Consider the following 19,849-nt stretch of genomic DNA (forward strand, 5'->3'; position numbering starts at 1 on the left):
TGGCACGTCAATATCCACGATGTCGGATTGCACTAGTATACTATTTTCTAGTTTAGGGAGAATGTGTAATGTGCCACGTTGCATATCATATTAGTACCGAAGAGGATACTCTGTAACTACTCCGTACTCTATTTAGAGGCATCATCTTTTATTTCCACCCGTGGACAATATCGCTGAAATACAACGTATGACGAATACAAACGCTGCGGTCTTGGGGGAGAGTCTAGATTCTCTTCACCGAATTGAACTGTCTTTACCAAAGTACCGGGTTGAAGAATCGGACCTGTCATGCCTTCTGGGAATTCTAACCGCCCGTTGGAAGGATATATTTTCCTTAATCTACTTAAAGTTTGTCTTCATGGGTCAGGAGGCTAATTTAGAGTAAACACTCTTGCCCAAAGGAGTGTAGTAGAAAGTACGGAGTACTCCGTACATCTCTTGTGCTTGGTGGATTCGATTGTTTCTGCTAGCTTTGCCCCTTGTCGAGGCTATCTTTCATGGCTTTATTTCTTTTTATTTTGATTAGAAATCTCCATCGATGGAAGATCGACTAATGAAAAAATTGACTACCTTAAATTTAGGGGGTCTGAGATATACAAATAGTCGCAACTAAAAACAATACTCTGACTAGAATGGGTACCTTCCCGATCTGGACAACTTAGGAGTGAAGTCATGGGTGTCGTCTTCCATAGTTGTCCGTATTAGTTCTAACATCCACAAATGGTCAGACTGTTCTATATCTGCATACCACGACTATAGATCGTAGGAATGACCGTCTCCCCTTTTCTAACGAGGTACGTACACTAACACGTCACTTGCAAACCCATTCAACTCCAAGTCGGAACCCCATTCCAAGGTTCCGCATATTGATTAATCACAACATACCGTTAATGTAATGCTAAACCTTGATCCTCCGACTTAGTTGCTCCGTCCCTGCAGACTTCTCAAAATCAAGATCATTAACACGGTCCACCCGACGACCCAAAGCCCGCCGAATAATCCAGTCCTTGCTATTGATTTCCTCTTCACTCTCACCATCTTCCATAAGAGGAATCCGATTAGATCCCTCCAACCGACGCAACATCACACTATCCTCAGGTCGTGCAAAGTACACGAGACTGTACCGCGTCGACTCAGCCTGGAGCCCCGGCGGTGCCACAACCCGGTGAATGTTCGACCGAAACAGCCCATTCGTAAACTTGACCATTGCATCCCCAAGGTTTACAATAGCATGACCAGGAAGTGGTCTGACATAGACCCATTCGGCATCAGCACCGGGCGGTAGCACTTGCAGTCCCCCCAGTCGGTTGAAAAGAACCGTCACGCTTCCAAAGTCGGTGTGCTGGCCCAGCGCGGTGCGTCTGTCGTCTACTGGCTGTGGTGGGGCTTTGACGAACCGCACCTGGTCACCGCTTACCGCTTGTTGTCGGTGTAGATTGGATAACGTGTCTTTTGGTAGGGCAAGTTGATCGTTCAGGATGTCCAGAATTAGGGTTACGATTGCATGTGATCCTTGCATGAATGATCCCAGTCGGGCTCGGCTTTTATTCAGGGTCTCTGGTGCTGGCAGAGGATCACTGACGCCTAAAATATCGTCTTTGGAAACCTGCAGATGGTTGCGTCAGCTGTTGTGAAGGTCCAAGTGGATGTGCTTAGTACTGACGTACATTGTAGAACTCGTTCCGGTCCAGATTCCCCTGCTTGTCAACCACCGCAGCTCCCTGCGCTTTGTATCCAAAGTAAGAATTCTGTCCGCTGAAATCATACTGTTGTTTCTCCTCAAGACTCAGCTCAAATAGTCTCTCGCCGACTTGGAACAGATTATCTGCGTCGCCGAGGAGTGATGAGCCTTGCTCTGAGTCGGTTAAATCGAGATAGAAGAATCCAATATCGGTAGATGCTTGGAACAGTCTTTCATGCTCTGTATGGTCACCTGCTAGCAGCTTTCCGGACGATAGTCGAAGCAGGGGTGCTGTAGAGACGTCATCTGGGAAGGGTGCAAGCCCTGGGAAGTTGTTGAGGATATCCTTTTTATCGGTCTGAGACTGCATGTTGGTATGAGCAAGATCAGGGAATCAATAGTAGACAATAACAATAACTATCTCAAAGTGTTTATGCAGATGTTGTGTTACACTTTTAATCCGCGGGTGGTGGCCTGCAATATATTGACCTCAAAGATGGTATATGCGGGGAAGCATCGAAGAGCCGAGGGACGATCTAAGCCCAATTACTGAGAAAGTGTAATATCCGAGAAGAGATCTGAATGTAGAAAATAGAAAACCAGACTTGGACCATGTTCAAATAATGTACAGAAAGTTGTTATACCTGTGATCTATACATGGCCTGCCTGCCTATCTTATCGGTGTGTGACATCAAATAATTTTTCTCCAACCTCCAACTTCCACGAACCCCCAACTCCCAGTCTACCATCCCCTGGAAAGCCACACCAACATCCAAGATAACACAAAATGGCCTCCTCGCCAGCGCCAAAAACCCACATTGCGCACACCCTTCTCTCACGCGCCCACTCCCCAGACAGCGCAACGCAACAATTCACCGAGCGCATCAAACAAAAACCACTCTTCCTCCGCGCAACCTCCCCCTCAGCATCCGACAACCGCTCCCGGCGCCGCCTCCACCGCCTACGCAAGAAAGAATACTTCCTCCGACACCAGAAGCCGCAACCGCTGTCAGCGCGCGAAAAGCGCAAGTCAGGGCTGTACGACCTACCCAAGGAAGAATGCAAATACGCTATTTTTAAGGGCCTTCATGAGCTGTGGGTTGGGTATATGCAAGAGATCTTGGATGTGAAGGCCGGACCACGTGGCCATGTTTCGCCGGCGTCGCATGGAAGTAAGCTTGTCAGTGCCGATTACCATGGGGCTGAGGTCGAGGTTGTTAGGAGTGGGTGTGCTGGGAGGGTTGGTGCTAAGGGGATTGTGGTGCGGGATACGAAGTTTACATTCGTCATTGTTACTGAGAAGGATGAGATGAAGAGTGAGTTTTGACTTGTGGAGTGGGAGGTGCGTTACTGGGGTTATTTGCTGACTTGGTTCTGTTTGTACAGCTATACCGAAGGAGCACACTATCTTCCGGTTCACAGTGCCTGTGCCAGCGCCGTCTGAGGGCGTGCAGGATACGCTGACTCAATCTGATGCAAAAGCTCCCATGCCGTTGGTTTTCGAGCTGCATGGAAACCAGTTCGAGAATAGGCCTGTGGACAGAGCTAATAAGAAGTTCAAGTGGAGGAATATCGATTACATTTAAGATGGCAGTCATTCTGTCTGATTCTTGTCAATTTACTACTGATGGGATTGACTACTCAACTGTGAAGTGGCCTCGAGCGTTGCAAGTGCGCTCCTGCCATAAAATCCGATACCTGTGTTCCAGACTGCTGAGAGTCTTTGAGATTCAAGCTTTATGCCCCTGCTTTGTGGAGGGACGCCAGTGTTCTATGAAGCTGGATTCATTCTTGTCCCATCAAGCCCACTAAATGATACCACAGTGTGACATCACAGTGCGCAATGTGGCACCCCAATGTGGAAGGCACACATCCCACACGACAAAGGAAAGAGCGCCGAGCACAATATTCAGCTCGAACAGCCCTTGGAGCTACCAGTAAGGACGATCAATTGGAATAATGATGTTTATGAAGAAATCCTACTCCATCAGTTGGCTAGATATGTCTGTCTAACAGGCGAAATATACATTTACAACTGCGACATGATACTAAAGATTTACCACGATAATCAGTGTAATATGTAAATGTTTATTTTGTTTGATGAAGAGTTTTCTGCGAATGGCATCATATGCAATTCCGAGTTGGGCAATGCATGGGTAGACTAGAGACATGACGACCCTTCTTAACCACATGCTGTTTGCCCTCCCAAGCCTCCGACCTGAGTCGCTAGAAGGCGAGGTCATGGTAGACCACCTTCGGGGCGGGGATATCATCTGTATCTTTGTTGATCGGGGATGATCCAAATCATCAGTGATGTGTTTCTTCCCTGGATTCAATAAAACCAGACACAGTAGAAAGTCGTGCATCTGGTTCGAGGAATCCGAAGACAGGCAAGGACGACCCGGTAGGGTGGTGCATGAGCCATGGAACCCTTGCAAGGGGCAAATCAAAGCCATAAGCCTGATGGATGGAAAATCAAAACAAATGAAGAATATGAAATCCTCCACATCCTTTATCCCTCACATTCCAGCCCATTCAAGACTGAAAGCCCGCACAGTATCCACACGATCAGCCTCTGAATCGACCTCATCGATTCCCTTTTGTGCTCCGCCGATCAAGAAACCCTTCTTCACACCAGTGCCCAGTCTGCCGCCGAGAACGAGATCCATTATATCCATATTTTGGTCCCAGTCGTAGGACACCACGAGGAAGTGCGAGTGGAAGCGCAGCGGATCACCCGGGTAGGCCATGTACTGGCACCCGAAGCGCAGGCCAGGAGAGAGGAAGTATCCTTTGGAGTGGAGGTGGGCGAAGAGAGGATATGAGGGTGGCACCGCGGGTGCTGAAAGGTAGCTCGATGGTAGAGGGGTGGGAAGAGGCGGGTAAGATGTTGCGGGGGTAATGGCCATTGCGCCCTGAGGGGGTGTGCTCGTCGAGGCGGTGGACGGAAGTGATGAGCATTCCTCTGCGTTGAAGAGGTCAACGATGGCAGCGTTCTTTGGCGATGGGGTGGAAGTGGCCTCCTCAGGAGCCGTAGGTGTCTGGGCGGCAGCAGCATTGGCTTTGGCCTTCGCGTTTGCTTTCTTTTCTTCTATTTTCTTCAAGGTCTGTTCCCGGTTACGCTCCTTGCGATCCAATTGGATACGAGAGACGTGCAGGCCCTGGGATTCGAGGTCGCGGAGGTACCGTCTGCGATCCTCTTCTAAGAGGGTGTTCATGCCGTCGTGTGCCTTGGCTTCGTCTACGATGCAAGCTACACCCTTGTCCACTAACAGCCGTGCCTCCTCGGGCATCAGCTGCAGAGGGAGACCCAGGAAGACATTCTGCTGGGGGATCTGGGGCAGTGTCCCGATGAGCACACCGCAGATGTGATGCTCACGTCGCAGGTATGTCACGGCGTCAATTGAGAACAACAGGTATCTACCGGATACATAGGAGATCGGAATGGGAAGGTCTGGTTGGAAGTCCATTTTTTCTTTCTGATTTGAGATTTGTGGAATTTTTTTTTTTCAATGATTCTGTGGCAAGGACAGTTAGCGCTTGTCCAATATGCAAAGATGCAGGTAGCCAGCAAGGTAAATTTGGGTATCGCAATTCATTTTCCAGTACGTTTCTCAGCAAGCACTCAGTGACGTATCAAAGAGCTTCAGGGGATTGACAGATTGTATTTAAATAATCATGCGAAGTGGGGGTGGGAGAGATGAGGGTGAAGCTTACCATTAAAGAAGTATTAGAGTGTCGAGAACATAACCGAACACCCAGTATTGCCTTTGGATTTGACCAGCAAAGCCAGGGTAGATTGGAGAGAGAAGAGAAGAAGAGAAGAGCAAAAAAAAAAAGAAAAGGAAAAGCTGAGCTTATACGCTAGCCCCATTTAGGAATAGTCATCTTGGCAAGCGAACTGCTGAGCATCGCTGTTGTGTTTATCATCATCTTCATTGGCATTCGTTGAGTATTGTATATTTCTTTTTTATACTGAGGCATCATGGGTTTCCTACTACTGTTGTTCCTGGTATTCTTTGCACCCCTGATACTCTTTGTTGGTCAGTATCGCGCAGCATCCCGAGGTCCTTTCTTACTCCCGACCGCATTACTAACACCGAACAGCATGGCTTGCAGCTTCATCCTGCCTGGGGAATCGCCTCCGTTCTGTGCGACCAGGATTGGATGGATACGGAGCGAGCTACCTCCGTACAATGGCCAATTCAGGCCCTGCTATGTCGGAGCAGATCGAGATGGACGATATGCTAGCAGAACCAGGGACCCAACGACACTTCGAGGAGGACGATTGAGTCTAGGAAATCACACCAATCATCGAGCGTCTTAGAATTCAAGATCCGATTTCTTGGGCATTCCGCCTGGAGCCGACGCATCTTGCGCTTCTGTGTCTCCTTCGGCCGGTGGGAGACTGAACGGTTTAATCTCGAATCGCCGGCGGCTCAGAATAAATGCCCAATCCTCTCCAACATTCTGATCGCTTCCACCGCCACGCTCATGCAACACTGGAAGCCGATGCGTCTTGAGCATACCCTGCGGTGGTTCTTCTTGTGAGGTTGCCGCTCCCGAGGTAGCCATGGCATCCGCAGAGTGCGGGAAGGGACAAAGCTCAATGACGCCGTCACTGAGCAGTTCGATCCAGCGAACCAGCCCCGATGAGCGGGGATAGAGAGACAGAGGCATGGTAATCATTGCGGTCACGCGGGTGCTGTGCGCACTCATCAGCGCCTTAAGGGCGTGGAAGAATTGGAGAACATGTTCGGGTTGGCAGGCGTTCGGCGGATAAATTGTGGGGTTGAGCAGAGAAGGAATGACGATACGGTGGATTGTATTGGCGGCGCTGGATGTGATTGCGGTTTGGAGTCGTTTGAAGATAGCGAGGAATGGTGACTCTTTTGAGGGCATAAGTGGGATGAAGGTCATGTTTGTGATAGACGGATGGGTGAGACGCTTCGTGAGATCGAAGGCATGACAGAAAGCGGGCGCTTCTTTTGCTGCTGTATCCTGTTCCCCAGGATTAGTAGGGGCTATATTGATCAGCATATTGAAGCTAGAAGCAATGTTTTGTTTCAATACTCACCACCTCGCGAACCAGCGACTGCCCCAAACTCGCCCAATCGCTCGTATCGCCATGCAATTTTCATGCGATCATCCTTGCGCCTGTCGGATCTCTTCTCGTCCAGTGACTCTACCGAGCCGATCAGGCCAGGCAAACTTCGGCCCCATTGCTCTGGCACTCCAACCACGTGAACCTTCTGCTCTTGGATTACGCCCTCTGCCGCATAGTAACGCAGCAATGCGCCTGCAAAATCTGTAGTTCCGTTTTCTTCAACCAACAGTAGTTTTCCCATTGGAAGCCCTGCATGGCCTGCAAGAAGATTATCTAGAGAGCGAGTCCCTGTCGAGGTTGTTGGCCGTCCATCATCGGGGGAGGGGCGAATGCCCGGCGTGCTTTCTGGCGCAGCGGGCTGTGCGGTAGCATTGGGAACAGCATTGCGGTCAACTCCAGGAGAAAGACCGATGTTTCGCTTGCGAAAGGACATGGCGGAGAATTTCAAATCAAGTAAAAAAAAATACCCCAGTAAAGCTACAAGGAGCTGATGTCAAACCAACGAAATCGTTATCGGCGGGACCAAAAGGCGGCAGAAAAAAAAGCTTCAGTTCTCCGATCAACCTCTCCACCTCCGACTCCAACTCTTCTCTTCACCACTCTCGCACCACCAACTAGCCATTGTGGGCCTTTAAACGTACGATAACTTGTGTGCGATAATACGCGCATACTCCGCTCTACCAAAATCCCCATCTATAGACCGAAAATCCGGTCGCAACCTTCATCATGTCCGACCCGCTCCTCTTCGAAGATACCTTCACGATCACCTCGATCAACGCCCAGAAGTATGACCGCGTCTCCCGTCTTACTTGCAACTCGAACGATGCCTCCCTTACTTTCACCCTGGATGTGAACACTGAGCTGTACCCATGCGCCGTCGGCGAGTCGCTGTCCCTCGCTCTGGCCTCGACTCTCTCTCTTGACGGCAAGGAGGACACCCGCGCCAGCTGGAGGGAGGTCAGCATGGGTGATCAGACCCTGGCGGATGACTACGATTATGTTTGCCACGGCAAGGTATACCGCTTTGAGGAGGGTGCCACTAAGGATACTATGTGAGTTTCGTTACTGGTGTGTTGGTTCTTGCGGAAACTAACGCTTACTTTTTCAGGGCTGTCTTTGTGTCCTTTGGAGGCCTGCTGCTCTACCTGGAGGGTCCCTACAAGAAGCTTGCTCCGTTGAGAATCGATCACGTGTACTTGCTGCTTAAGAAATAAGCTTGTCGTTGTTGGAACTCTCTTTTTTTGCTTACGACCTTGGCATAGGATGAGATGGATCTTGGATTGATCTTGAGGCAAAGCCCAAATGGGGGAAAAGTCGGTGTATTTAAGCCGGACCGATGTTCATATCGTTCTTATGGGGTGCAGCGCAGGCGTTCTTTGCATTTTGATTTGGGAATACCAATAGATTATCATAACAAACATGATTTTCATGGGATCAATGAGATGAACCTTGACCGTTCGATAACTAAAATGCGTCCCGGGTGGGTTGACTCTGTATAGAGCTGTAATGGCTGATGTAGCTGCACCGTATGCCTTGATCTGTTTCCTGGCTGTGCCTTCAAGACTCAAAATCCCCGTTCCGACTCTCGTGGCTTATTTTGACTCTTGTTCGCACTTATAATAGATGGCAGTGCGGTTGTCGCCGTGTTTCCATCGAATCATTTGCTATATTGGGTAGCAAGTCTTACAAAAGACTGCATTGATTGCGCAAATGGAAAAGGAAGCCACGCGAATGCAGATTTAGATGCAAAGTTAAGTTGATAGATCTTATGTTCACAATATGCAACCTATGTCTCAGGTTATCAAACAAATAATCTACCGCACGCAATGCGAAGCAGTCGGGTACTCCAAGCGACGATGCAACCTAGCAACGATCTGCAAGAAATCAGGCTCATTCTCCGGCGTCAGCAGCCCATGCCTCACAAAGAAATCAATCATGATATTAGCACAATTGGGCTTGAACTCGCCACGCGCCAAAGCCGTCCGCACCTCCGGAATCGACAGCAATTTGAATTCCTCGACCTCATTATCACCAGGTTTCGGAATAGTCTCAGCATCAAGCTTAAGATCGTATATATACTCAACCTCAGGCTGAATGAGGCCCGTCTCGCCGCCCGCACGCACATCCCGCACATGCGAGTACGTAACACAACCCGCAGAGAGAGTCGCAGCGCGCACCGCCGCCTCAGGCAAGGATGCCTCTTCCATAGCTTCGCGGACGATACACTCAAACGGCGTCTCGCCGGTGCACATGCCGCCGGCGACGGTGTTATCAAGGAGGCTTGGGTAGGTTTGCTTGTTCTTTGCGCGGCGCGGTACCCAGATCTTGATGCCGGATTCATCCTGCACGTAGCCTGTTAGATGGGCGCCGTAGGAGACGATGCCGAAGAGCGGGGTTGCGGCGCGCTCCATCTCGAGGAGGAATTCTCCGCCCGGGCCGTAGACTGCGTAGTTCTCATTGCGCCAGCCTTGCAGAACTTCGAATTTGGCTTGTTTCACGGCTTCGGCTATGTCTGCTGCGACGATCTTGCTCCGGTGTGCGGGGGTGGCTCCTGCGGGTGTCACTAGCGTCACGGTCTGCGCGGTTGAGTCGATGGCCCAGCTTTGTGCTGACCAGGGGAATTTCTCGACGACTGCATTTAGGATGTAGCCGAGTGTACAATCATATCCGGATACTTTGAATGCATGGTAGTTGTTCAGGTTCTCCGTGTATGCGGCGCGATCATCCTCGTAGTAGGGGAAACTGCGGGGTGTAAGACGAAAACGCGAGTGGAGGGAGGAATCGATTTGGGACAGCTTTACTTATCGCATTCGCCGACGAGTTCCAGATTGGATTTGCCCATGATGACTTCTGAATGCAGAAACTGATCCCAATTGTGAAGTAGAAGTCAAAAGTTTATATACCGAACCTTTGTTTAGCCAAGCCAAACCCTTATCGACCGCCGATAAGGGCAGCCCCTCTTATGTCATTTCATCATCGAAAAAAAGGACAAAGAGAAGCTTGAAGAAGATTGAAGAACTAGAATAAAGAATCTTGATCGCAGCTCACCTTGCCAATCTTCACCAGCTACTCAAGCTACCTCCAACTCCTCCAACCCTCACCACCAACACACACCATGTTCTCCGTCGTGGTCCCAGGCCGCCCGTGCCTAACAGATATCATCGCAATAGACAGCCAACCGAACGGGCAAGCAACCAAATTCGCCTTCACAATCCCACTCAGCGCATCTCTCAGCGATATAGTCGTCTTCTTCCTACCAGGAACAACCCTCCCACCAAACACCGGCGCCGCAATCTACGCCCAACTCCCAGACCCGAACACCGGCCACCCCTCCGACTTCCGCTTCATCGGCGCATTAGCAAACGAAAAGCCCTCAGGCATCTTCACCGTACGCCCACCGGGGGGTGCAGTGCACCGCTCAGAAGCCGAGGAAGAAGACGACATGCTCGACGAGGGCGGCACCAGCAGCAATGCTGCAACGGGCGTCCTGACACTGGGAATTTCGATCGAAGAAGCGCAGAATATCGCGCCGCAGCTTGCTGCTCTGGAAGCGGAGCGCCCCTCGGGTCAGACGTCAATGGCGCTGGTTCCGCAGGCTGCGAGCCAGAGACAGGTCTCGACGAAGGTGCTGGCGCAGCGCATTATAGGAAACGCGTTTAATTTCCTCGCGAGCTTTGCGGAAAATGACAAGGGACAGGATGTTGTGCCGCTGAAGAGCTTCCATAATTGGTGGGCGAAGTTTGAGCGTCGCATTGAGGCTGATCCTACGTTTTTGGAGCGCGAGGATCCTAATGCTAATTAATGCGTGATCCGTGGGACCTCTGCTCTGTAGTATTGAGCATTGGATTGGCTGATCTTTAGTTGGTTGGCTAGTGCTTCTTTTCAGATTGCATTTGCTCTCGACGAGCTCTCAGCGGGTGTGCAGCAAGGAGTACATGAGATCTCTTGCATGTATTGGTTAACGAGTCTCTTTTTGTGATGTGTGACGATATTCTGCTTTTTCTCTGACCTACTGGAGGAGCTCATGTATTAAAAGGTACTATTTTAGCTCTTTATAGATAATAAGACATTTGGAAAAGCTGAAAATGTACTTCCACTCCCATCGAAATATAAAATATGAAATATGCACGCATTTGTACTTATATCATCTATGTACTCATCGGAAGAAAGTTATATATACAATCCTGGACCATGTCAGGTCTTTCCCACGTAGAATGAAAAGAAACATGGACATAACAAATCCCATAAAACACCAGTTCCAATCCCTCGATGCATTTAACCTCGCGCCAGCCATAACGTGAAAAGAAAAGCAAACCAAAAAGGAAAAAAAAAACAAAGAGAAAGAGATCAGCATGCAGTTGATCCACGCGAAATATTCGGCAACGACGCATCAGGCCTCAACCGTATACCCGGTGCATAGCAAAGACTATACAACTCATCGACATAAGTTGCAGGCGTAGTCTCACCACCGCCGGCAATAACCACCCTCGAGTCCCGGGTAAGATTATTCTGGTTTGACTGCTCATGAATGTGTGTGAAATCAACGCGAACCTCCTTGCGAACGGTGATATCCCGCAACGCAGTCGCAGTATGATCCACAATCGACTCCTGGGAGTGTTGTGAGCCGGCGCCCGAGTTCAAAGTCGGCGAGCTCTTGCGCGACGACCACAGACGCAGAATGGCCATTTTAGCCGTTGAGGCGAGATCGGTCTCACTAGAGGTCGAGCCCGAGCGCACGTCTGTGCAGAAGAGTTCTTGGCCCAGTTCGCGAGCGAAGTCATCACGGTCGGTGAGGGCTTCGTTTACTTGTTGCTGGACGCGGAAGAGACGGAAGGGTGTGAAGGTGTAGTCAGGGTTGGAGACTTGAGTATCGAGTGTGCCGACGACGCAGAAGGCTAGGAGGGTGCAGGTGTTTTGTATGGCTGTTTCGGGGTTGGAGGGGCTGCTGCGGCAGGGGGCTGTTAATGGGCGGGAGGACAGTTGCGCTGCTGCGCGCATGTCTTCCGGGATAGTTTTTGAGAGGGAGATGATTGCTTTGATGAGGTGGGCGCGGAAGTCAGATAGGTTGGGGAAGGCTTGTGCTGCACCAGCTGATTGGAGGTATCGCAGACATATGTCCATGGACCAGCCTTCCATGCGGGAGATGAGTTCTAGGTGGTGGACGTGGAGTTGTTTCATTGGAAGGGTTGCAGATGGGAGGGGGTTGCCGACGCCCTTTGCGGTGAGGATCTCGAAGTGATCGTGGATTGTTGGGCGCATCATGAAGGAGACGAGGTGTACTCCCTCGTCGAAGCCACGATTTGAGCTTGCGTAATCGCGCATATCGCGGAGGGAATCGGCTAGGTTTGCTTCGGGAACGTGGATGCGTCGGGAAAGCATTCCTGTGACATGCTCGATGGTTGCGAACCGGAATCCCTGTGATCCCAGGCGTGCTGCTTCATGTTTCTGTAGCTGGCGAACAGTGAACATCATTTGGCCCTTGCCAGTTCGGAGGGACGAGCGGCCCATGGCCCAAGAAAGTCGGGAGATGGGGATAGCAGTAGAGATAACATCGTCATAGAGTGTACCTAGGTCCTGGAGAGGCAGATTAAGTTGATCTGAGAGCTCTTGGGCTGTGACACAGAAGAGTTGCTTGAACAAGGTATCAAAGTCAGTTTGCAACTCCGTATCCTTGTCCATAAACACTCCTCGGGATAGCATGTGTTTCTCGATGGCGCTTTCTTCGGAATTAAGGCGGTTTCGCATAAAGGGAACCAAATCTTTCACGACGGGCCAGTTCCGAGTTGCCCTAAACGCCCAAAGGAACGTAGGGTGAGTGCGCGTGAGGTCGTCATCTTTGAATGTCTAGTTCACAATTGGTTAGTCAAGACTCCATATAATCTGGTGGCAAAGAAACATACCCGTCCGATATAATGATCAACAATCTTCCTCGTAGGAAGCATAGCCTGCGTCGTAACCATGATTCGTCCAGTGGGATCAAAATAGGCACAGGCGAGAACAAGCTGATGGGCACGTGTCGTCGACTTTCTGCGATTTCGCCCAGCAATAATAGCGCACATCGACAACACCACACATGCAACACAGGCCTAGAGAGCTGTCAGTCTCCAACTTCCCATACCTTGGAAGAAATTTCAAGCATACCAGAACAGTGCAGACAATAACAACTTGACTCCTCGACAACTGAGTTCCCTTCATGATCATGCGGTGATCCCGATAGATTGTTCCAACAGCCGCAGTCCAATGCATACCCGAGACAGCACCCGCCAATAAGCAAGCACAGATTCCTCGTCTCCACCAGCTATCAGTCCAAGAAGCTCTCCAGCGGAAGAAGATGCCTAGGGCAGCAGTACTGGAGAAAATAGCAATGACCGCCGAGCCCACGACGTTGGCGACATGATAGGAGCACCTATAGTTCGAGATTCCGAGTTGACCGATGTAGTGCATACCGCAGACAGAGCTACCAGTGAGCAAGCCTCCGATGAGGATGCGAATATAGCCTGCCTTCTCCTCGACACCCACAGCGTAGAAGGCAAATAGCAGTACTACCACGGGGAGTACGAAGGAGGTACCCGTGAAGGCGACATTATACATGGCTTGCACATCTTCCTCACCTTCGCCCAGGACGATGGCACGATTGCCGATGAAGTGCATACACCAAATTCCTATGCCGCCCATTGTGATCGATGAGGTTAGGAGAAGGTACCTTTTAGTTTTTTTTGTTTGATTAGTTACATATCCAATGCTAGAGTTGATAGGATAACGTTTTAAGGCATACCAGTTGTATAGACCAGACCTCGATGTCCGCCGGTGAAGAAGCTCCAATGTGGTTGCGCAACCCATTGCACTAATCACAAAAGAGAGGACTATGTACCCCGCCAGGTATGTGACACGCACCAGCGGTTCATGGTCTGTCGTCGACATTGTGAAAGAAAGAGAAAAATAGGTTTTTGTATTTCGTTACTCGCACATTGGCGAGTAGGTCGTATAGTCGGAGGGGTGGGTGCGATAGTCGAAGACGACTGTTCTAATCAACATAAACGTGACAACATGGAGAGATTGGTTTTTAGTATAAGTGTGGAGAGCAAAAAAAAAGATATAAAAGATCACAAATTCCAAATCCATGGAACAGGGCTAGAGGTAAACATCTTATATCACCAGGGTACATCAGCCAGCCCAGGCGCCCCTCTAGCCGCATATTATAGCTCCACGGTACAGCAAAATCCTCCGAGTCCACGTTAACAAATGAATTGACGTGTACCGCATGGAGCCCTGATCCGATGTAGACATGAGCTCCACCGAAAGGGCCATGCATTGGCCTCCAGGTGACCCCCCAATGCCCACAACTCGCGTGGCATACATCGAAACACAAAAAAGAAATCAAGAAAGTGAGTGCCGAGGCCCCGAACCTGGTAAAGTTCGGACTAATTAATCTAAGCCAATAGTATGAATTAAACAACAGGGATCCCAAGGCCCCAGCGCTTTAGATTTGGTGGATGTGGTATTGCAACCGATGCCTTCATCCTATGTTGATTCGCTCGGTGAGATCTAGATCGGATCGGTGCGGACAAGGAACTGCGGGGGCAGAATGACTTTTTAGACGTATCAGGGCCCTTGATACAACGCCAATGGCCCGTGAGAATCGGACTTTAGTGTTGATTAATTTCCTGATATACTTTTCTGTGAATGGGTTTGAGACAACTCCGATAATGGGGTTGTATCAACCATGGAAACTAGATTTCCTAGACGGAGGTCTCCGACATTGTTTTTTCTTTGTACTCCATATAATATAAAGAATTGTGGTTTAGTCTTCGATTTAGATTAATTACTGGAGCCTCGGGCCAAGCTAACAAGCGAACTCAGCTGCACCTCAGCTGCACTCAAATCCCAAGGAAAAGATAAGGCCCACTTTGATGCCCATTTAGACCTCTCTCCTACTCTGTATGTTGTACTCCATACAGATAAGTATTTTAAGTATAGTATAATAGTACTCTGCATAGAACCCGTTCTTCCGGATATGTTAAAGATATTGATCAATCACATTAGCCTCCTCGCCAACACGAACGCCACGAAGAGCCCAAATAATAGCAATCCGGAGACCGGGGTGCGCCCCTGGATCGCACGGCTTGGGAGTTCAAGGTATATTGTACGAAAGCCATGATAGGATGACTAGGTAGCGAATTAATTAATTAAGAAAATTTTCTCGCCGAAATGGACACGAGAAAAAGAGATCAAAAAAGAGTGGGCCACATAAAGTCCCACATTCTTGAAGATGTGCATATAGATTAAATTCCCGGATTTAAGGCGCATCTCCCAGAACTTTCTTGCTTTTCGTGTTTTCTCGATGAATCACAGGAGTTGAAGGAAAAGCAGGTTTGTCCAAAGATAAACAAAAGTTCTGATCGATCTGGTTTTCGAATCCACTCAGATCGTAGCGTCGGCTCGATAGGCACTATTTCGACTTCGTGTTGAACGCCTCTTTGCCCACTCGTGAAGTTTTTTTTTTGGCACCTTATATGTGGTGGATAGGTTCTAAATCGCAACCTTGGTACTCCAAACACACTCAGTGGGGTGTGATGGATCTACCGGTTTCTGATAAGGCAAATGGACCGATGTCACCAACGGCCGCTGTCAGTTGTCAATCGCGTGGCTATGATGCATGCATGAGATACATAAAAAGACGTCGCAAAATGGAGGTTAGGTTCGCAGTGACTTCATAGTGGCTTCGGGGAGAGTTGATGTTAAGCCGCTTGTGCAAGGTTTGGTATAGATCAGTTCTGTCTCTTCAACGTTCTCTCTCTTTATCTCTCGCTTACTCTTACTGAAATTACATGATGAAAAGTCGAAATCGAAATCAAGGTAGACTTGTCATTGAAGCATAGAGAGCACCCTACTTTGTATCAACTGCACTTCCAGGATGGCTACTTCATCATCTCAACCTGACGTAGCTTCCAGTCCTTCTCCAGAATAGCCATATTCGTTTCGTCCCACCACTCGCCGTCTTTGAAATAACAATCCACTCTTGCCCCCTCTGTGTGAAACCCAATCTCCTCATACACCTTGTACGCTCGCGTATTCCAGAATGGAACACTAACCTCCACCCGATGTAGACCAGCATTATTGAATGCCCAGTTCAATACCCAGTTGACTGCCTCGGTTTCATAGTGTTGATACTCCTTTAAGGTGCCGATTCCCAGCTTGGAGCACCGATGGTGGGCCATATCTCGATGAGATGACTCCAAGAAAAGTGTACCGATAGATGTGAACATGTCGTCCTCGTCTACTTCGTTGATGATCACAAATAAATGGGAGTTCCTCTGGAGATGTCTGGCAACGCTGGAGGTGAATTTGAGGTCCATCAGCCGTGAGGCTGATGCGCAGAAGTTGATGATTGAAGATGAATACGCTTGGATAGAATTGAAGAAATGGTCATCGCTTGAGGGATTGTAACTGATAAATTTCAGGTTCTCAGAGTGGAATGAATCCCATGGGACCTCTACGCCTTGGTCACTGTCCAAATCAGTAGCCATACTTGAAGTAAGTGATGACATGATGTTGAAGTGGGCTGGGGATGTGAATGAATAATGGTAGATAGAGAGAAAGATGATGGAAAAGATACAAAAACTCACAGTTTATATAGGCAGCTATTGAATTGTTTATCCTGCAGATACAAATCCTTCTCCCAACTCTTCACATCTGCGCCATGCATGTAGTTCAAACTTCTAACATTTTTTTTCTATACCTGTCTGCCTTTCGTACCTATGCCCAGGCGTAGGTATATGTAAATATTGGTAAGCTTCTCCTGCCATTTTCGCAAAGTCTTACATCCCCGATATGCTCTCACTCAAACTTCCCTTTAACGATATTGAAAATACATATTGTCAAAATGTGGAATCAATTAGAGTTCGATATTGAAATGGCAAGGAACATACACTACTGTGGTAGGACCCAAGTGATCAACAAATTGGATATCAATGCTGTTCTGCGATTGTTCTACGGTCGTTCTAGAGAGAACCTGTGGGGAATTTCACTGCAGGTTGATGCAGGTAATCTGTCGATCGGGCTGCATGCAAGCTGTAGACAGAACTTGTACAGAATGTACACTTTCTTTTTCTAACTCAAAACTAAAGCTCTGGGTAACTCTTTTCTTCATTTACTTATTTTTACCGTAGAAACAGCACAGTGACTTCCAAGCAAAGCCAAACACCCCCATAGACAAAATAAAGAAAGCAAGAGAAGATCTACACCGCGAAGACACAGAAATTTGTGGAATGGTATGTATTCAGTATTCAATTAGATCGCCCATTCCTCTAAAAAAAAAAAAAAGATCATAGATCAATGGTATGAACAAGCACGAATCTCAATTTCCGAATCTATGCAAGGATAGCCTTGAGACCAGCCTGGATGGCAGGGGGGTTGGCACCCTTGACCTCCTGCTTGCGCTCGCCACCGTTGTAGAAGTGGAAGGTAGGCATAGCAGAGACACCGTTGGCAGCGGCAACCTCGGAGAGGTCATCAACGTCGACCTTGTAGAACTGGACGTTGGTGTGGGTCTCGCTGAGCTTCTCGAGGGTAGGGGCGATGGCCTTGCAGGGACCGCACCAGACGGCGTGGAAGTCGACGACGACGGGGCCGGTGGCATCAGTGACCTTGGTCTTGTACTCCTCGACGCTGGAGAAGGAGTGTTAGCTTGGTCTTTAATGTTTGCGAAATGACCAGGACGAATATGTAGGACATATTTCCAGGATCCAGACACAGAAGCGAAAGCGGGAGTATGGGAGTCAAGTCGGACTTACGAGGTGATAGGAGTGACACCCATTTTGAGAGAAGAAGGCGTGAAACGCGGGATAGGTGTGGAAGAAAAGGGTCGGAAAGCGGTGCGCTGGACGGAAGTCGATCGATTGAGTAGCGATGAAACTCCGGAGATGGTTCTGGGGGTAGAACGAAGGGTTGAAGGCTTGAACTGGAGTGGATATAAGTATTTCGATTGGAGGGGTAGAGTGAGGGGCGCTGGGTTTTTATAGGGCCATGACGTTCCCAGCAGAGGCGATTAGGTAAGACGCGCTGAATAATGGATCGGAGCTGACCCCGGGGGTCTGGAGGTCCGGAAGTCTCTGGAGCTTGCTGGGGGTTTGACCGGGACTTTCCAAGGGGAAGATTTCAATGTAGACTTACCATTGTGGGATTTGTCAGTACTTTTCGTTGTATTTTCCTGTACTGGTAGATATCAATGTTGGGATCCAAGAGAGGTGAAGCCGACAGGGGATGACGTGCTCCCGACCTTCGGGTCGCTTACGAATAAGATGGAGTCTGGAACTGTCAGCATTTCCCAGCCTGGGCATACTACATATGTACCTATCCACGTCAGGTTATCAAGTTGTTAGGTGAGTTTTGCTTACTAGGATCTAAAAAGAAAGGAGAGGCACTCAGTCTTTATATCTCACTTCTAAAGTTAAACTAGAAGCGACTTCAAGAGCGCTATAGACTAAATAGGCTAAATCCCTACATAGTATACTTCTCGTACTCAAAGGGCACAGCCTATCAACTGGATATGTAAGGTACAATGCAATAAGGACGATTATCCAGGTTACACAGTGAAACACAATTTACGCTGTCCAGTCTAGCATGTCTAATGGCTTTGAACTCGCTGCACGGTCACGTCAACTTCTAACTACTTTAGCCTCCTATTCTCCTATATAATCTCATGATCTATATTGCTTATATCTAAGCTAGTCAGGAAAGGAAGGTGATAGGTCCAAAGGACTTGTGAATGGCGCCACTGGTTTGATCTTCAAAGGCGGAACCTTGAAGGGTGGGCTGCCTTGCCTACGATTGGCACACATTCTCATTCTCTGGCGATCTCAGATATCCAATATGCGGGGCACAACACCCTGATAATCATCCATGTTACCAGTTCCAACTGGAGTACGGACATTGGCAAAAGTCCACTTAAAGTCCGGCGACTTAAGCCCGACTATCACCGGAAACATGTCAGTGTCCAGGTATATCAAACCGCAGCAGTTACTCCATAGATAGCATAACAACACCAAACAAATGAGAAAGCTTCACTATTTATCTAGTTACACACCATCATGACTTCTAAGCCGGTTATCCTCGTCACCGGCGCCAACCAGGGCCTTGGCCACGAAGCCCTCAAAACGCTAGCTAGAGCGAACAAATACCACCTTGTCGCCGCCGCCCGCTCACACTCAAAGGCCGACGAGGCCGTCAAAGTCATCGCATCCGAGACAGGCTCGGACCCTATAGAATTCACCCCCATAGTTATCGAGTTAGACGACGACGAGTCCATCTTCGCCGCTGCTACAATCATCAAGGACAAAATTCGGCCATCTCGACATTCTAGTGAACAACGCCGGTATTAACCGTTCTCCTAATGACAATGCCACTCTCCGCGAGAACCTCCGCGCCGTGTTCGAAACGAATGTTTTCGGTGTCGCGGTCATGAACGATACTTTCCTACCGCTGATCCGTGCCTCGACATATCCTCAACGCCGCATTGTCACTGTCACCAGCGGCCTAGGGATGTTCGGCGTCGCCCTTACGGAAAGCTCTCCATATAATATCTGGAAGTACAAAGTTCCCGTTTACCGCAGCAGCAAGTCAGCCGTCAATATGCTTGCAGCGGTCGACACTATCAGCCTCCAAAACGAAAATATCCCGACTGTTCTCGTCGAGCCGGGGTACTGCCGGACGGCGTTTGGAGGATTCCACGGCGACAAGGATGCTGATCAGGGTGGTAAGGTTATTGCGCGTGCTGCTGTTGGGGGGGATAACAAAGATTTATTTTTGAAAATTGTTGATGATGAGGGCAAGCATGCCGAGTTCGGCTGGTAATGCTTTTCGTGTACTGTTTCTTTGCCTGTAATTGTCGTCCATGTCCTCCACTTTACTGAACGATCTTAAATATATGGTCAATGCCCCCGAGAAGAACCCGTACAGCAATGGAAAGGCGATGAACCCGCCTTCGCTGTAGATCGCTATCCACGCGAAGCTGAGCACCCCGGATATCCCTGTGCACGAGGCCCAGAAGAGCATGACGCCGG

General features: G+C 49.1%; 13 protein-coding genes across 13 annotated transcripts; 6 read left to right on the forward strand and 7 right to left on the reverse strand.

Annotated features, from left to right (window-relative positions):
- Nucleotides 1–898: 898 nt before the first annotated feature.
- On the reverse strand, nt 899–2,051 carry N7471_006004 (putative oxidoreductase, 2OG-Fe(II) oxygenase family; the record flags this gene model as incomplete). Its single annotated transcript, XM_057278723.1, has 2 exons — nt 899–1,606; nt 1,668–2,051. The coding sequence occupies 2 exons, from the start codon at nt 2,049–2,051 to the stop codon at nt 899–901; spliced, it is 1,092 nt and encodes a 363-aa protein (XP_057138333.1).
- A 363-nt stretch (nt 2,052–2,414) lies between these two features.
- On the forward strand, nt 2,415–3,273 carry N7471_006005 (RNase P/RNase MRP complex subunit). The gene is made up of 2 exons (XM_057278724.1): nt 2,415–2,997; nt 3,068–3,273. Exons 1-2 carry the CDS (start codon nt 2,469–2,471, stop codon nt 3,265–3,267), a joined length of 729 nt encoding a protein of 242 aa, XP_057138334.1. The 5' UTR covers nt 2,415–2,468; the 3' UTR covers nt 3,268–3,273.
- Nucleotides 3,274–4,200: 927 nt separating this feature from the next.
- On the reverse strand, nt 4,201–5,151 carry N7471_006006 (tRNA splicing endonuclease subunit SEN34; the record flags this gene model as incomplete). The annotated part of the gene is made up of 1 exon (XM_057278725.1): nt 4,201–5,151. The coding sequence occupies one exon, from the start codon at nt 5,149–5,151 to the stop codon at nt 4,201–4,203; it is 951 nt and encodes a 316-aa protein (XP_057138335.1).
- A 515-nt stretch (nt 5,152–5,666) lies between these two features.
- On the forward strand, nt 5,667–5,973 carry N7471_006007 (uncharacterized protein; the record flags this gene model as incomplete). The annotated part of the gene is made up of 2 exons (XM_057278726.1): nt 5,667–5,724; nt 5,789–5,973. The coding sequence occupies 2 exons, from the start codon at nt 5,667–5,669 to the stop codon at nt 5,971–5,973; spliced, it is 243 nt and encodes an 80-aa protein (XP_057138336.1).
- A 31-nt stretch (nt 5,974–6,004) lies between these two features.
- Nucleotides 6,005–7,221, reverse strand: N7471_006008 (elongator complex protein 4; the record flags this gene model as incomplete). Its single annotated transcript, XM_057278727.1, has 2 exons — nt 6,005–6,705; nt 6,759–7,221. The coding sequence occupies 2 exons, from the start codon at nt 7,219–7,221 to the stop codon at nt 6,005–6,007; spliced, it is 1,164 nt and encodes a 387-aa protein (XP_057138337.1).
- A 293-nt stretch (nt 7,222–7,514) lies between these two features.
- On the forward strand, nt 7,515–8,002 carry N7471_006009 (DNA-directed RNA polymerase core subunit RPB8; the record flags this gene model as incomplete). Its single annotated transcript, XM_057278728.1, has 2 exons — nt 7,515–7,840; nt 7,897–8,002. 2 exons carry the CDS (start codon nt 7,515–7,517, stop codon nt 8,000–8,002), a joined length of 432 nt encoding a protein of 143 aa, XP_057138338.1.
- A 600-nt stretch (nt 8,003–8,602) lies between these two features.
- N7471_006010 (thiamine pyrophosphokinase-related protein) lies at nt 8,603–9,653 on the reverse strand (the record flags this gene model as incomplete). Its single annotated transcript, XM_057278729.1, has 2 exons — nt 9,590–9,653; nt 8,603–9,530 (listed from the first exon to the last, which is right to left on the reverse strand). Exons 1-2 carry the CDS (start codon nt 9,628–9,630, stop codon nt 8,603–8,605), a joined length of 969 nt encoding a protein of 322 aa, XP_057138339.1. The 5' UTR covers nt 9,631–9,653.
- Nucleotides 9,654–9,903: 250 nt separating this feature from the next.
- N7471_006011 (OPI10 family protein) lies at nt 9,904–10,590 on the forward strand (the record flags this gene model as incomplete). Its single annotated transcript, XM_057278730.1, has 1 exon — nt 9,904–10,590. The coding sequence occupies one exon, from the start codon at nt 9,904–9,906 to the stop codon at nt 10,588–10,590; it is 687 nt and encodes a 228-aa protein (XP_057138340.1).
- A 545-nt stretch (nt 10,591–11,135) lies between these two features.
- N7471_006012 (uncharacterized protein) lies at nt 11,136–13,818 on the reverse strand (the record flags this gene model as incomplete). The annotated part of the gene is made up of 4 exons (XM_057278731.1): nt 13,564–13,818; nt 12,930–13,491; nt 12,689–12,874; nt 11,136–12,632 (listed from the first exon to the last, which is right to left on the reverse strand). Exons 1-4 carry the CDS (start codon nt 13,707–13,709, stop codon nt 11,136–11,138), a joined length of 2,391 nt encoding a protein of 796 aa, XP_057138341.1. The 5' UTR covers nt 13,710–13,818.
- Nucleotides 13,819–15,706: 1,888 nt separating this feature from the next.
- Nucleotides 15,707–16,336, reverse strand: N7471_006013 (GNAT family N-acetyltransferase; the record flags this gene model as incomplete). The annotated part of the gene is made up of 1 exon (XM_057278732.1): nt 15,707–16,336. The coding sequence occupies one exon, from the start codon at nt 16,334–16,336 to the stop codon at nt 15,707–15,709; it is 630 nt and encodes a 209-aa protein (XP_057138342.1).
- Nucleotides 16,337–17,158: 822 nt separating this feature from the next.
- On the reverse strand, nt 17,159–17,963 carry N7471_006014 (thioredoxin family protein; the record flags this gene model as incomplete). The annotated part of the gene is made up of 3 exons (XM_057278733.1): nt 17,159–17,456; nt 17,582–17,748; nt 17,961–17,963. 3 exons carry the CDS (start codon nt 17,961–17,963, stop codon nt 17,159–17,161), a joined length of 468 nt encoding a protein of 155 aa, XP_057138343.1.
- Nucleotides 17,964–18,877: 914 nt separating this feature from the next.
- On the forward strand, nt 18,878–19,168 carry N7471_006015 (uncharacterized protein; the record flags this gene model as incomplete). The annotated part of the gene is made up of 1 exon (XM_057278734.1): nt 18,878–19,168. One exon carries the CDS (start codon nt 18,878–18,880, stop codon nt 19,166–19,168), a length of 291 nt encoding a protein of 96 aa, XP_057138344.1.
- A 79-nt stretch (nt 19,169–19,247) lies between these two features.
- On the forward strand, nt 19,248–19,640 carry N7471_006016 (uncharacterized protein; the record flags this gene model as incomplete). The annotated part of the gene is made up of 1 exon (XM_057278735.1): nt 19,248–19,640. One exon carries the CDS (start codon nt 19,248–19,250, stop codon nt 19,638–19,640), a length of 393 nt encoding a protein of 130 aa, XP_057138345.1.
- Nucleotides 19,641–19,849: the final 209 nt, after the last annotated feature.

Source organism: Penicillium samsonianum (genome assembly GCF_028829775.1).
Source record: "Penicillium samsonianum strain IBT 33392 chromosome Unknown utg000003l_segment0_segment0, whole genome shotgun sequence".
Taxonomy (NCBI): domain Eukaryota; kingdom Fungi; phylum Ascomycota; class Eurotiomycetes; order Eurotiales; family Aspergillaceae; genus Penicillium; species Penicillium samsonianum.

Excerpts from the sequence above, each read along its gene's own strand:
- N7471_006005 (XM_057278724.1), top strand. The coding sequence starts at position 2,469 with ATGGCCTCCTCGCCAGCGCCAAAAACCCACATTGCGCACACCCTTCTC. Across the intron at positions 2,998-3,067 it reads TGAGAAGGATGAGATGAAGA|CTATACCGAAGGAGCACACT; the intron begins GTGAGTTTTGAC and ends CTGTTTGTACAG.